This window comes from Vespula pensylvanica, chromosome 19, assembly GCF_014466175.1.
Source record: "Vespula pensylvanica isolate Volc-1 chromosome 19, ASM1446617v1, whole genome shotgun sequence".
In the NCBI taxonomy this organism is placed as follows: domain Eukaryota; kingdom Metazoa; phylum Arthropoda; class Insecta; order Hymenoptera; family Vespidae; genus Vespula; species Vespula pensylvanica.
Genome location: NC_057703.1, coordinates 2,908,690 through 2,924,998, shown reverse-complemented (window position 1 = coordinate 2,924,998; position 16,309 = coordinate 2,908,690). Strand labels below are relative to the sequence as shown.

Here is a 16,309-nt window from a genome sequence, read left to right as displayed (position 1 = left end):
GAGAGAGAGAGAGAGTGAGTGAGTGAGACAGGATGCTAAAGTTGGATACTAAAAGGAATGACAACCGACAACGATGAGTCTTCACGAGTTTGCAAGAGTGCAAGGAAAAGAGGAGGAAAGAAGGATGAAAGGAGGATAAAGAGGGATGAGAAGGAGAAAGAAAAAGGTGCCAAGCGGTTGGCCAATGCTTTTAATGCTCCTTTAACCTTCCTCCGAACTTTTTCTCTTTCTTCATTCGTATTCCGATGGGTTTCGTTTGGCTATAACACAGGAAGACTTTCTCTCTCTCTCTCTCTCTCTCTCTCTCTCTCTCTCTCTCTCTTTATCTCTCTTTTTCTTTCTCCCTCTCTCTTTTTCTCTTTTTTCTTGTTGCTCTTCTTGTGACCTGGTTTTCTTATACGACAGACATCATCAAATTTTATTTCTTTTCGTTATCTTTTTATATTTTTATTTCATATTCTGTATTTATGTATGTATGTACGTACATATGTATGTTGAATGTAAGTAAGTATGTATATATGTATGTATATATGTATGTATATACGTATGTATGTATGTATGTATGTATGAATATATGTAAGTATGTATGTATGTATGTATGGATGCATGTATGTAGCGATTAAATATCAATATAATCGATAGCATTTCACAAATTATAATACCTTAAGAAATAGTATGTAAGTTATAGATATCTCAAGTATTGATACTTCTATGATAATTCTATAAAATAATCGATATCCATTCGATATTTCTATGAAAATTTAAAAACATACAACTTTTTTCATTTTTATTTGTCTTATAGCTTTTAGAATTTCTTTCGTTTGGTTCACAGAATCTCTTCGTTTCTTTGAGAAACGATTTTCATTTTATCAAATATTCAGAATACGTATCGCCAAGTAATAAAGTCTTTGAAACATCATGCAATGATAACATTTTTGTATAAGTGCATCTAAATTGCATCGGGTGCATCGAATATTTAGCGGTAGATCAAATGTAATTTGACCACATATTCTACTATCTACGAGCTGTAAAATTTCTCCTAATGAAGCCAATCGGGTGACGTACATTTTGAATTTTAAATATTCTCATGGAAAAAAATCAAACGTCGAAAATAATCGAAAAAAGAAACTATGATATTGAAGATTCGTATCGCGAATGAGATAGTAGAATAAATCGAAGTTCTTAAATCGAAGTACGGCTATCTCGTGAAATTATTTGATAAAAAGTATGAACCAATAATTTTATTATGCAAGCTACCAATCTATACGTTCATTGTATATATTAAAAGAGTTTTTGACGTTACAGTAAACAAAGATTTTATTACTGTACGAAGCTCGACGATATACATTTTGAATATTTAATAAAATAGAAGTCGATACGGACAGAATATTTTTTCGCGTAGATATTCTATCGATGAATCAACTGATTGATTATACAATATACAATTACTATTTTAATTATAAATAAGTAATTATAATTATATATATATATATATTATTCTAATTATATATATATAAATATATAATATATAAATTACTGTTTTAATTATTTATTTAGACTACGTTAAATGAAAGATTTTCATTAAAACATTTGAAATATTTATATCTCAAATATATATATATATATATATATATATATATATATATAAACATCTCTAAAGTGAAATTTTTGAAATTTCAATAAAATTCTAATGATAGAATTATAATTGTAAAATTTTCAATACATTACATTTAAATATGTAACAATATATAACACAATATTTCATTTTTTATTATATGAAAAATTTATATTATATTATTTTCTTTGTACTAATATTGTTTATTCAATAATTGTTGTTGCTTTATTTAAATACGAAATATTACAAATTCATAATTTATAAATTAACCCGATAATATTATACTATGATCTACTATATTAATACTACATTAATATATAATATTATACTAATTATACCGTTGTTTATACAGTTATATACAAAGTATACAAACTAGTTACATAAAATAACTAAAAAATAAAACAAGTTATATAAAATTTATACAAAATAAAAAAAAGATTAATAAAACGGACAAAATCACTGTACAAAAAGATCCTGCATAACTCAATTAGCCATAACTATCATTTCTATACTTTTTATTATGTCCTTATTTATATTATATATTCATTACATTATATTCATAATACAATTATTATATTTTCAAAATGAATACTATATACTACAATGCACAGTATCATATACAATATATTTTATCTATATTAACATACTCCGCTTTAAATTTAAAACGCATTACTTATTAACCGATCCAATATAACATAGATCATAGATCACTTACAATTTCAATGCAGATATTAGATCTTATACGATATAAATACGAACGAACGTTTAATGATCAACCAAATAAATAATCCTAAGGCAGAAGCTACGGACGATTCACTGGAGATTCGTTATCTCCTTTAACGAATGTTTCCACCCTCCTCCCTTCCAACCTCTTTCCCACCCCCCACCAACTTCTCCCCTACCATCAATGTTCGAGGAAGAGAAACCCGGCGACAAACTCGCGCAAGGAAGAAAGGTAAAACGCGATGGATGTTCCGTTTGGTTAAGAACACGCCGACACCAAAGAAAGAAAGAGAGAAGAGAAGAGAAGAGAGAGAGAGAGAGAGAGAGAGAGAGAGAGAGAGAGAGCAACGACTTCATCCAATGGCGAAAGCCATTTTTCTGTATTATCTCGATGACGCGCGACCACACTGCAATTTATATGCGACTCGCGCGACCATACCTTTTACCCATTCTATGCATGGACCTTATAAATCTAGTTGCATAATACCGAGTAACGTTAATTTTTTTTTCTTTTTTTCTTCTTCTTTCTCTTTCTTTTCTTTTTTTTTTTTTTTTTTACTTTCTTCTTCTTCTTGTTCTTTTTTATTTTCTTCTTCTTCTTTTTCTTTTTTATTTTCCTCTTCTTCTTCTGTTTCTTTTTTAGTTTCTTCTTCTTCTCCTTCTTTTTCTTTCATTCTTTCTTTCGCATTTTTCAGTGCAAACGATTCTGGATGAATTAATTAATGTCCTAGATAAGTCGCAGTTCGAAAGATATTGTTTCGGGTGCATAAAAGATTTTACAATTTTTTTCATAAATTTGTAATGTAATTTCATTTTAATCTTATCTCTTTTCTTTTTCTTCTTCTTTTTTCGTTTTTTTTTTCTTCTTTTTTTTTTACTTTCTTTTTCTTCTTCTTTATTCTTCTTTTTTATTTTCTTCTTCTTCTTCTTCTTTATTCTTCTTTTTTATTTTCTTCTTCTTCTTCTTCTTCTCCTCCTTTTTTTTTATTCTTTCTTTCTCATTTTTCACTGCAAACAATCATGGATGAATGAATTAATGTCCTAAATAAGTCACAGTGCGAAAAATAATGTTTCGGGTGCATAAAAGATTCTGCAATTTTTTTCATAAATTTGTAGTCAAATTTCATTTTAATTTTATCTCTTTTCTTCTTCTTCTTCTTTCTTCTTTTTTCTTCTTTTTACTTTCTTCTTCTTCTTCTTCTTCTTCTTCTTCTTCTTCTTCTTTTTTCTTTCTTTCTTTCTTTCTTTCTCATTTTTCAGTGCAAACGATCATGAATAAAGTAATTAATATTCTAGATAAGTCGAAGTTCAAAAAATAACGTTTCAGGTGCATACAAGATTTTACAATTTTTTTCATAAATTTGTAGTCAAATTTCATTTTAATCTTATTTCTTTTCTTCTTCTTTCTTTCTTTCTTTTTTTTTTTCTTTCTTTCTCGTTTTACAGTACAAACGATCTCGTACAAACGTGTATTTAAATTGATAAATTAATTAGGCTCTAAATCATTTACATTTTGAAAGATTATATTTTACGTGAAACATTTCAAAATTTGTAAGTAATTGAATATGCAATTTTATATTGAATATTTTAGACAAATTATTTCATTTTAGAAATCATCAATGTAAAATATTTCTCAAGCTAAATAAAATACCTATTTTAATCTGATTAATTAGAATTGATTCACACTATGTACAGAATGTTTGATTTAACTCTAGCATTGTTTTTAATCGTACAAAAATACATATATCTTAGAACGAAGTTGTATCGTTCGAGAAAGTGAGTACAATGATATAAAAATTGTTTCTTCTTTAACATTATTGTTATGAAATATCAAAATGATTAAATAGAATAGTATATTTTTTACACCTCATTAAAAAAAGAAAAATAAATTGAGGAGATATCATTTCTGTAGCTTTGATATTATTTTGAACGAATAAATTACGATTGAATAAATAAGATTTATAAATGTTAGATATGTGAGTTCGTAATAGTGGCAAATGTAAATAAAAATAAAAATATCTCGTTTACGTATTACTGTAAATCGATATAATATATGTATAGATAGATTTCTGCTTTATCGACCGAAGGAATTTGTTAGATATATCACACAATAAATTATTTATATTAACATCTGTAGGTATATATTTCTACGTCAGTAAGGTATCTTTTAGTCAATAAAGTAAAAATCTGCAATTACAAAAGTAATACCTTCAAAGAAAACTGATCGAAGCGTAATCTATTAACAAACTTTGAAAGTACGATGATGAAAACACAATAGTATGTTTTTGACCAATCATACATTAGGTTTACCAAAATATTTACGAGAACAAAGAAGTTTACTAAAAATTATAAAACAATTCGTTTTAATTTAAATATTTTGTATATAATCATATTTCATTATATCAATTTGATAGTTCAATCTGTTCTGATCAGTATATATAGTGATATACATTTATTTTTGTGTCTATAATTAGTCAGTATATCGTAGAGGTTATTAAATTTATTATGATCTATACATTGATGGTGATTCTTAAAACAAATAATAATAAAATGTCACAAAATCTTATAAATAAACAATAATTTGTATATATATATATAGATATATACGCACATACACATTCTCTCTTGAATAACGTTAAAAAAATAAATATTATAGACATGTACGATATATGCCATCCTAGTGTAAGTTCATTTCTGTAATAGAATTATATATTTCTGTATAAATACTTAATATTTTCTTTATTTTTATTTCAGTTTTATTATATTGAAAAATTAGGTTGTAACGATCCTGTAAAAATTTCAAATACATTTTATATATATATGCAATTATGTGAAGGTAAAAATAAATATATGATTATTAATTTTATGAAATATCTTAATACAAATATATGTTTACAGATAAAAGATTTTGGCACGTTAACTATAAATATAATGCGGAATTAGATTTACTTTATTTAGAAACAAAGAAAAATAAGAATTCGAATCTTGAAATTTACGTACCATGGCTCATATCATTTCCAATCACTATAGACTTTATTGAAAAATTACAGAAGGTACTTGAAACTGATCGGTAAGAATATAAATATTTTTTTTCCTAATTTTATCCAAATATATAAAGCAAATTATAAATTTAGATTTTACGTAACAATAAAATAAATATACATTTATATCAAGTAACAAAATTATATGATTTCAGATTAATATTTGTATTTAAATCTGCTGACAGCACTAGCGTCTTTTATAGAGCCAGTGCAGGTCTTATAAAACCTCTATCGCCTGAAATAAGAAAACAATTAAAAGAAAAAGAAGATAAAAAAATATTGCTAGAAAGAAATATCAAGAAAAATACATCTAATTTATACGAATTAGCCAAATCTATAAATACTGAAAATAGTAATTTTCAATCGACAGATACTATCGAAAGTGAAAATGAGAAAACAAATTCCGAAACAATATCTGTAATAGAAATATAATTTAAAATACTAAAATATTTTCAAATTTCTAAATATATAAATATAAATATATAATGAGAGAAAATAAATTTGTTTAAATACTTGAAATTTATATAAAAACAAAACTTATACTTAAAGGTGTGTGTGTATATATACATGTATATTAACAAAAAACAACAGAAATACATTCTTCAAAAATTTATTCTTGAATCATGTAATGCTTATATGTATATATAAGATCATAAATTTGAAGAGAATATCACTAAGAGTTACGTAATTTACTTATGGTGATATGTAATAAGCTGCCACTGTAAATATATGTATCAAATAAATAAATTTTTAGAAATCTTTATATGTATCTTATTTTATGATAACAGTTATCTATGACATTCTAAATTCTACAAAATACGAGGCACATACCACATTCTTATCTGTTATAACGCATAATGATAAATTATAGCAAACGTATTAATTAAAAAATTACTACTTCATACCTTAGTAGCACTATGTACTTATATATTTATATATAAAAATGGGTACCCCGAAACTCATATACTATTGAAAACATTTCATTCATGAGTCGAAATTTATCTACATGGCTGTAACATATAAATGTATTATGTACATCTTCCAAACAATATTTTTGAAATAATATGCAAATAATATAATTTTGTTTGCATACTGTTTAAAAAATATAAAAATTAAAATATTCGTTTCACATTTATAGTACATTTTAATTAATGTTTCATATGTCGATCATGAATCATAGTAATCATAGACAAAAAAAAACAAATCTTTTTATTATGCAGAAAACTTATTGTGGTAAAAGTTATTTACTTTGGCAGTTAAAAAAAATGTAACAAGATTACATAGTACAAATCTGCAAAGTAAAATGTCTGTGTGTCTCATATATATATGTATGCATGTATTTATAAATATGATGGAGTACGATGGAGTACGATGAATTACATATATTTTTTTGTCATTTTTTTTTTTTTTGATTTAAAAATGTTTTCATACTTCTGAATTTTCATTCTGATCGTATTGTTACATATATCAATATGCATTATTAGGCTCATGGCACTTATATTGTAGAAACCTTGTGATGATCTTTTGCGCTATTTTAATACTTACTTTTTCATGATTATAATTGAAAGCTTCCAATTTGAAATAATGTTTTTTATATAATATTACTGACTCTGTGATTTTGTTCTGCTGCTGTTACAAATATTATATTGCTAGAGCATAGATTTTTTGGAATTATACAACAGCAGGCACATCAACAGTTTCGATATGAGCACCTTCTTACAAACAGGGTTTGATTATAATTTACAAGACTTCTTTATAAAATAGATACCAAGTTATTACTTTATTAGAGCAGTAAGGCATCTAAAATTCGAGATAAAACTCGAAACTATCACATGTCATTCGGTTATATTATTTCTTTTTGTATATTGCTACAAATTTCTCCGAATGTTTTTTTTTTTTTACTTTGTTCTTTTTTTGTTGTTATTGTTGTTTTATAAAAATCATAGTTACAAGATCAATTTTAAATGTCAAAATTTACACTGTGAGAATGTTTCAAAGTAAGTATGTTTAATCTTGAAGTATATCACAGAATTCTGTATCATAAAATCATGTTTCATATAAAATAATAATGATATACATTAATCTTTAATTAATATATATATATATATATAATGTTTAAACATTGTGAAAAAAAAACAAAATGATTAATAACATTAGATATCGCATGATCATATTTAAATTTCATTTAAACAATCTTGTACGAATACAAAATGCATATTAGATTTGTCAAGTCCAATTCTAATATACCTTATCAAAGGTGTATAAAAAAATAAAATTTAACGTAAATCAGAAATGAACTTATAATAGAAGAGTAATATTATCGCAACATATTGAAAATCGTAGTATACAATAATAAAACAAATACTGTTTTGTATGACAAATTTAAAGAGTATCATTAATATTAATTCTCAAATGCCACTGATGGCAGAATCGTATGTTTGAAATTAATATTTTATTATTAACATAATGATATATGATATATACCATAAAATTATTTTATATGACATAAGAGATACAAATTATATAAAAATATTAAAAATAAGGCGCGAATTTCTCCCAAAACTAAAATGTAATAGACTTATCTCTCAATTATAATTGAAAAATATAAAGAATTTACATTAAAAAATAAAGATTAACAATAATTCAAAGATACACATACTAGAAGTTGGACTTGAAATTATTATTATTTTTTTTTCTTTTTTTTTTTCTTTTTTCTTTTTTTTTTTTAATATATAAAGAGTTAACTTCTCATGGTCTTATAAATCATACATTTTACTACTCCTTGAAAGATAGTTTCGTAAAAGACATAACACATAAGTATGAAATACATACATATACATTATCATGTGCTTAAACATGAGTATATGTAACTAAAATATAATAAATTGTGAGCAAATAGAGCATATGGTTATATAAAACAATACACACGTGACATTTTTTTTCGGACAAAAGTAATATTTGCCGTCAGATCATGCTGTCAATTTTAACATAAACAAAAAATATTAAAATTTATCTTTCTATCACAACGATAGTAAGCTACGTGAGATACCACTTTCTTTTTATATTTAAAGCACTGAATATTAATTGCAATTCAAAAATTTATCTTGTGCATATTCCCGGTTGTTTTCATTCAATATTACTTGAGCATGAACAACTGTTGGTATTTTTTTGTTTCTTTTTTTTTCTTTTTTTTTCTTTTTCTTTTTTTTTTTTCTTTTTAAATTAACTGCATCGATGTAGAAAAATCTTTGATATTACAATTGTAACGATAACTTTTGTCACACATGGATATCGCCATGCCACGATTGAAAGTAAATAGTCATTTGTAAGCAAATGAAAAATGTTATATTAATAATAATAATAATAATAATAATAATAATAATAATAATAATAATAATAATAATAATAATAATAGTAATAATAAAAAAAAACAACAAAAAAAAACGAAAAGAAAAATATGTAGTGTGTAATTAAATGACACATCTTACTTTCAAAAAATGTTAAATGTGATTCTAATGTGATCGTAAATGATCAGTGCTTAAATATGTCTGTTGTATACTTATATGATTTTATATGTAAAATATTCTTTCTTATATTCTCATGCACTTAGTAGGAATTTTTATATTAAAAATGCACATGCAAAGAAATGATCCGTGTGTTAATAATATTTATCTACATCTCTCTTGCATTATATCATAGTTGACAATAGTATTCTGAAAGTTACTTTTTTTTTTTTTCTTTTTCTTTTTAGACGTATGTTTTTACTAACATATACATGTAATACAAGTCTTACTATGAATCCTATAATTTTTTGATATATCTGTTTTCAAAATAATTGATTATATTTTAATAACTTAGGCAATGCAAACAAAATAGAATATTATAGCCACACATATATGTCTGGCACAAAATAAAATATTTATCTATTAGATAATTCAGATGAAAATCCGAGATTCAATGATTAATCATAAATTTATGAAGTTTTGATTTCTAGTCAAAATAATTATTGTAAAAAAGCACAATGTATCGATCTTCCCATAAACAGTATGATTGCTTTCTCCTATGTACCTTGATGTAATGTAACATAGTTTTATTTGAATTATGGGGCACAAATAAAGATAAACTATTACTGGAAGAACATAAAATAGCATATTACTATAGTTAGCACCAATCAGCCATGTATGTGAAATCTTTGAAAAAGCTTTGTTCAATATCGCTGAGAGGTCTGGGATCCTTAGGCGGAGTGAGCTGTGGCTTTTCCGATGTAAATTCTTCATCAAAATTACTAACATCTTCCACAGAATGCTATATACAAAAAATATATAGTAATGTATCTCTATATGATGATATAAAATATAATATGAAAAAGCTATAAAAGAAATTACTTACAATTACTGGTACAAAAGGTGGTTTCACGCGTCTTAATAACAAATCATCCCATGCTATGTGCCTAAAGAATGCTTGCTTTTTAACATCCTCTGCATCTCTTTCGCTGCTACCTAATCTTCTATCTGGATTCTTTCTGAGCAACTATTATATATAAAATAAATTTTAAATTATACAGTAAATCATTTAGAAAATAATATATATCGCAAATGTCGTTTTTGCAAACAATTATCCTACCCTTCTCATTATAGCTATAGCTTCCAAAGAAAGGAATCTTGGATAACGAACTTCATCATTTACTATCGAATCAAATACTTCTTCTTCATCATCACCAGGGAATGGAGACTAAATAATAAGTAGATAAAAAGTATGTAGAAATAATCATATGTAGAAATGTCAATAATAAATTTTGTATATACGTATCAGAATTTATATATCGTTATATACCTCTCCAACAAGCATCTCAAATATAAGTACTCCAAGACCCCACCAATCTACAGCTCGTGTATACGAAGTCTCTGTGAGAACTTCTGGTGCTAAAAATTCTGGAGTTCCGCAAAATGTTCCAGTTCGGTCACCATAACCCATACCTTCTTTACAAAGTCCAAAATCTGCTATTTTAACATATCCTTCCGTATCCAACAACAAATTATCTAATTTCAAATCTCTGGAAATGAGATTCATTTATATGCCATTGACCATTTAAATAATTTTATCGTGCTAATAAATAAGGATATTGCTTTGTTAACTTACCTATATATGATTCGACTTTCATGTAAATATTGCAATCCTAAAACAACGCAAGCTGAATAAAATACAGCACGTGGTTCACCAAAAACATCTGCGTGTATATGCATCATAAGATCACCACCTGCTGCATATTCCATTACAAAACAGACGTGTGCCTATAGAATAGAAATTACTTCTTAGATTTCATAACTATAGGATATGAGATAATATTAAAAAAATAAATAAATAAATATATATATATAAATAAAATAAAAAATTTCATACCTCGGTTTGGAAACAAGCGAACAAATTAACCAGGAATGGATGACGCGTAGCATTTGCAACCTCGAATATTCTCTTTTCAGAAAGTAATGATTCCACTTCATCTCTTGCTATAATATCACCTTTCTTTAGCGCCTTTATAGCAAAATATTCTCCTGTATTTCTGTATTGCGATAAGATAACTTTTCCAAAATGACCTCGACCAAGAACAGAAAGTAATCTGAAGTTGTCCAAAGTCATGCCAGTGAGCTGAGAATGTCTTCTAGATTCATATGCACTATCTCTATATTGTAGAGGCCTAACTGGTAGTTCATAGACGACCTGTAATCGCATAAATTTTAATGAAACTCTTGTTAAACATAACATTTCACCTTTACCTTCTATTATTTATAACACAAGATTAATGAAAGTTAACAGTAAACTCTTAGAGTAATGGTAAAACTTGTCAAGTGTCATCAATGTCATTAATGTGATTGTTATGTCATTAACTATAACATGTATGTTATTTACATTTTCATTTTTTTATGATTAACTCGAAATATGTAAAAAAATGATGAACATGGGTACGTCAAGTACGACAAATTTAAGCGTATCAAGCTATATTACATAATATGCAATATTGTCTACATATAAATTAACGATAATGTATACACACATACATAACATTCTCATGTCACAAAAGTCAGACACTGCCGAAATAGATTTTGATTATGTTATAGTTTAATGTGATGATAATATAATGAAAATAAGAAATGAATGAATAATAAAAGAAATAAAAGGTAGCGTTAATTGACCATGCAAATTAATCATGCAATAATTAAAAATATACTTGTGAGCAGGTATCGGGAATTATTGGGTGTCGAATTGATTTTTTTTCTTTTATAAATCATGATATTCGCGTGCGATAATACATTTATACAAAGTAACAAAGTAAAAGAATGCTTGTTATGAAATCATCGTTAGTCTTGCAACGATTTGGAAAGGTACTTTAGAAAATCATGTTTTTCGCTTAGAAATCATAATGACTTCAACATGAAACTCAACCAATTATTATAGATGAAATGATCGTATTAATATGAAAATATTGAAGTTTTAGAAGTAAAGTAATGTTGCATACTAGAGGTATATACCTCATCTTCAGGAAACTCGACCACGGGTTGGGGCGAGGGTGTGCGTGGAGAGGGTGGTGCAATCAGCACAGGACGGGGCTCTGTCACAAGGGGCCTCAAATTTGCACCCTGAGACCCCCCTTTCTCCTCGTTGTGCAGGAAATCAAACTCCCTTAATGCACTCTGTAACTACATTACTACCTGCTTAGCTCTAAAAGCCAATTTAAATATTGCTAGGTGCTTTATATCAAGAATACTACAGTATATGAACAATATAATGACGTGATATATACGGAACATTTGGAAATTTTCAAGCTGCAGATTTTTTACCTTAGACGAAACACATATTTGAAATATTCAATGATTTTTGTTCTGCTGCAGTTAACAAAACAAAAGTGATCAACAATTGACTTTTTTTGTGACTATAGACAAAGCAATATTACCAAAATAGTATGTGAAGCTAAAAATAAATATCAAAAGAAAAAAAAAAAAAGAAAAAAAAAAAGAAATGAGATATTACATAAAATACAATTATAAATTGTCACGAAAATAAACAAAATATTTGAATTTACAAAATTTTTAGTTTTTGAATAAGAAGCATATAAATAATCAAAAATTTTCTATCAATAAATTTGATAAATATGATAAACAGTGTGTTTACATAAGAACATGCTTTATCAAAATATGTGCTCTTATATAATATATACAAATATATTAAACTATAATTAAGTTAAAATCAAGTAATCCTATTATATATACTTCTTTTCATAGAAATCTAAACCCACAACCAATATCCCAAACCAATAACCTCCTACCTTTTATAGAAAATATAAAACTCTATATATATACGTACATATATATATATATATATATATATATATATATATATATATATATCTTTTTGCAGCATTTAAAACCAAGATAATATAAAATATATTCTAAAATAAATTATAAGCGAAGCTATAATAATTTCGATTATTATTTTAGCCTAAATTAATTAGCAGCTACTGAAATATATATTTGTATAAAATAAAAAAATAAAAAAATAAAAAAATAAATAAATAAATAAATAAAAGAAAAAGAAATAAACAGCGACGATAATACTTAAGTCATAAATAATTAAAAAATATATATCTATTTTAATTGAGTATAATTCACCTCCTGATCTAATTTTGGAGGTGGTGGTGGCGCTGGCATTGAAGGTTTCTTAGTAACCGTTGGCGGTGGTGGAGGTGGATGTTCAGGTGGACGTGGTAAAACTGGACTACTAGTTGAAGTTGCCATTCCTAATGGTCGAGCACCACCTAAGCCTCCCTTTTCTGGATCTGGTAATTCTCCAGGTGTTTCAGGCTTATCTTCTATTGAGGTATCAAAAACAATTTGTAGCGGTTGTGGTCCTAAATTGACAATCAAATTATAGTTCTTAATTTTCACATCAAGAACTATATCGTACAATAATTTGTGAAATTATGAACACATACCCGACGGTGGACTTTCAGAATTTCTTGTATTATGTAAAGAGGGTGCAGAACGTTTAAGAAGTCTACCCCAAGTAGCAACATTAATATTCATTTGATTAGCCCGTGGGAAATTCTTCACTTGCTGTTTAAATATTTTACGTTGACGTTGCAATTTTGGTTTTCTCGATATCATCGGATTTAAAAATTTAATTTCAGCAAATAATAATCCTTGGGGTTCCAACTGAAGTGCCATTCCATGTCTCACATCGTCGATAAATTCTTCTAGACGTAAAAATTTCACTGCACACAATGATCTCCAATCTTTCCAATAAATGCCTATTTCAAGTTCCCTCGACTTATCTAGTTCGATAGAAAATCTATAAATAAAATAACGTATTAAATCTTACGTCAAATATCAAAGGAGAATATTTTCACTGGATTATATAATAGTATGTATACCTTTGGTCCCAAGCCTGTTGGGAACACGGTCGCCAACTAGTTTGTGCTACGGTTTGATTATCCAGTTTTATAACCGCCATAATATCATCTGCAACGCGTATGAAGAACATTAGTAATGATCAACTAACACCAAGTGATCATATAAATAAAGTCAAATATGTATTTGAACTTACTACTCGTTTCGTCTTTCACACTGTAAGATTTACTCGAACTGCGTCCTGTTACTCCTTTAACGAAGCTGCGTAAATCAGGACTGGCCGGATGTTCTCTTCTCGTACGTCCAGGAACTTCTTCCGCTAAATCTTGGCATCCCATTAATCTTACCTATAAATACATATAGAGATTTATCAATATAATTATTGTGATAAGAGGATTATTTTAACAAATGTTAAAACCAGACTTACCGACCAGTCAAAATCACTATTTTTATAAGAATGTCTATTTTAAATATCCCTCTGCTGTATTTTCTGAGATACATAAGAGGAATATCTTAACACATTGTTGACCGTCTATTATATGTAGAAATTAATGCGTTTCGCCAGCTATATTTGTAACTAAATTAAAATCGTTATTAAAATATTAAAAATTCAACAAGAGAATTGGTAATACATCAAAATTAAATAAACGCTATATCTAACACAATGAATAATAGCATAACGATGACTTGCACAATTATATACTTAAATAATTACATATGTTGCATGCATGTGCAAACAAAAAAAAAAAAATACATATAAAGTATAAACGTGACCAGTCAACAATGTATTAATATACGAGAATAATTGTTGATGATTCTGACCATTGAAATTGTTTACCTCCAATTGGCCGGTGACTGCAGCACATCTAGAAACTGATGCAGGTACCGTAGCCCTACCTTCCAATGGGCCACGAAATGGTTGTAAGGATGTGTAAGTTACAGGAACAGGACTTGCCGATTGTACACTTGCTAGTTCTCTCTTTAATTGGGCAGCAGTACCACTGTCTGGTGGTAATTCTTGTCTTCTAAGCTCAAGAGATAATCTAAGTAAGTCCAATTTTCTACTGGATTCCGCGAGACTTGCCTGTGCCTAGGATAATTCGAATATACAGGACACTTTTAATCGATTTCATCATTCAATCGAGGAAACAAACTGTAGAAAGAGTGATAAAATGAAATAGATAGATAGATAGATGGATAGATAGATAGATAGATAGATAGATAGATAGATAGATAGATAGATAGATAGATAGAGGAAGAAAGAAAAGGATAATTGATGATCAAAATTACGTCAAAAAATGATTCATCAAAATGCATATGCACGTAGAAACAATGTTCATATGTAGTAACGATCGACACAACAATACAGTTAACATTTATTAATAGAACGATCGACGTTACACGATTGTTACCTTATGTAAATGCTTTATAATCAGCAGAATGTTCGACAGCCTTTAACGATACAATAGCATCAACTAGAGCGATAATTAGAAAACTATGTCCTTGTTGCGACGACGCATTTGGAACACACGTTTGATAGTAAGTGATGACAAGGACGAGGCATATATATATATATATATATATATATATATATAAATAAAATTAAATATAAATATATTATTGAATTCATTAATAAATCTAATAATAATAATATTAATAATAATAATAATATTAATAATAATATTAATAATAATAATAACAATAATAATAATAACAATAATAATATTAATAGTAATAGTAATATTATTAATGATAATGACGATGATGATGATAATGATGATGATGATAATGATGATGATGATGATGATGATGATGATGATAATAATAAGCGTGCAAAAGTGAAAATCTCGCAGCCATGCAGAGAGCTACGAAAGTCTAATATAAAATAATGAAAATTATCGGATAAAGCTTTGCTTGTAAAGAAAGTAAGAAAGAAAGAAAGAAAAAAGAAAACAAAATAAATAAATAAATACATAAATAAATAAATAGATAAATAAATAAATAAATAAATAAATAAAACCGAAATAAAAAAGGAACAAAAAATCAAAAAAAAAAAAAAAAATTACGTAAAAAGTAGGTAGAATCAGTGTCCATAACTCGTAGGAGCTGGTCGAATAATATTTCTCTGTTGGGCGTTGGTCGAACTGGTCGAACGTTTCTCAAATTCACCGAAGGAACACGATCGTTCACGTGAGTCGTCTTCCTCGAAGTATCGCCTGCAGTGTTCGCAAGAACAGGACGGATTTTTAACGGGGCCAATATGATGGCCAGGTTTTCGAAAAGCACCAACAACGGAACCAAATATCGATGCTTTAACGATATGATCGGTTCTTTCGCCATGGGACGTCATGAAGGGCGAAGTAACTCTGGAAGGTACTTTCGAAGGAAGAGGCGAAGGACTTTTCGAACCAAATGGGCCGATCTGTTCTCTTAATGTATAAATTCGTGAGCAAAGATCGCTTCGAGTCGTCGAATCGGAATGATCATCTTGAATAAGAAGATCGGAACGTATTAATTCTGGACGATTA

The 16,309-nt window shown here is 27.3% G+C and overlaps 2 protein-coding genes across 6 annotated transcripts in view; one reads left to right on the top strand and one right to left on the bottom strand.

Moving 5' to 3' along the window:
• Window positions 1-4,981: 4,981 nt before the first annotated feature.
• LOC122635674 lies at window positions 4,982-5,888 on the top strand. The gene is made up of 4 exons (XM_043826156.1): window positions 4,982-5,020; window positions 5,093-5,174; window positions 5,237-5,408; window positions 5,535-5,888. The coding sequence occupies exons 1-4, from the start codon at window positions 4,997-4,999 to the stop codon at window positions 5,809-5,811; spliced, it is 555 nt and encodes a 184-aa protein (XP_043682091.1). The 5' UTR covers window positions 4,982-4,996; the 3' UTR covers window positions 5,812-5,888.
• An 85-nt stretch (window positions 5,889-5,973) lies between these two features.
• The window catches only part of LOC122635854 (serine/threonine-protein kinase N), a 72,639-nt gene continuing 62,303 nt past the window's right edge, over window positions 5,974-16,309 (bottom strand). For 3 of the 5 annotated variants that reach the window (XM_043826518.1, XM_043826516.1, XM_043826520.1), the window contains 12 exons: window positions 14,620-14,871; window positions 13,978-14,128; window positions 13,805-13,892; window positions 13,367-13,722; window positions 13,044-13,282; window positions 11,907-12,074; window positions 10,780-11,097; window positions 10,519-10,670; window positions 10,213-10,432; window positions 10,003-10,110; window positions 9,769-9,909; window positions 5,974-9,684 (listed from right to left, as the gene is read on the bottom strand). In XM_043826518.1, the coding sequence (XP_043682453.1) occupies window positions 9,541-9,684; window positions 9,769-9,909; window positions 10,003-10,110; window positions 10,213-10,432; window positions 10,519-10,670; window positions 10,780-11,097; window positions 11,907-12,074; window positions 13,044-13,282; window positions 13,367-13,722; window positions 13,805-13,892; window positions 13,978-14,128; window positions 14,620-14,871 (2,337 nt within the window). In that variant the 3' untranslated portion in view covers window positions 5,974-9,540. The remainder of the gene's footprint in view (window positions 9,685-9,768; window positions 9,910-10,002; window positions 10,111-10,212; window positions 10,433-10,518; window positions 10,671-10,779; window positions 11,098-11,906; window positions 12,075-13,043; window positions 13,283-13,366; window positions 13,723-13,804; window positions 13,893-13,977; window positions 14,129-14,619; window positions 14,872-16,309) is intronic. The other 2 variants (XM_043826517.1, XM_043826519.1) reach the window with 2 other exon arrangements.

Excerpts from the sequence above, each read along its gene's own strand:
- LOC122635674 (XM_043826156.1), top strand. The coding sequence starts at position 4,997 with ATGTACGATATATGCCATCCTAGT. Across the intron at positions 5,021-5,092 it reads ACGATATATGCCATCCTAGT|TTTTATTATATTGAAAAATT; the intron begins GTAAGTTCATTT and ends TTTTTATTTCAG. Across the intron at positions 5,175-5,236 it reads ATATATGCAATTATGTGAAG|ATAAAAGATTTTGGCACGTT; the intron begins GTAAAAATAAAT and ends ATATGTTTACAG.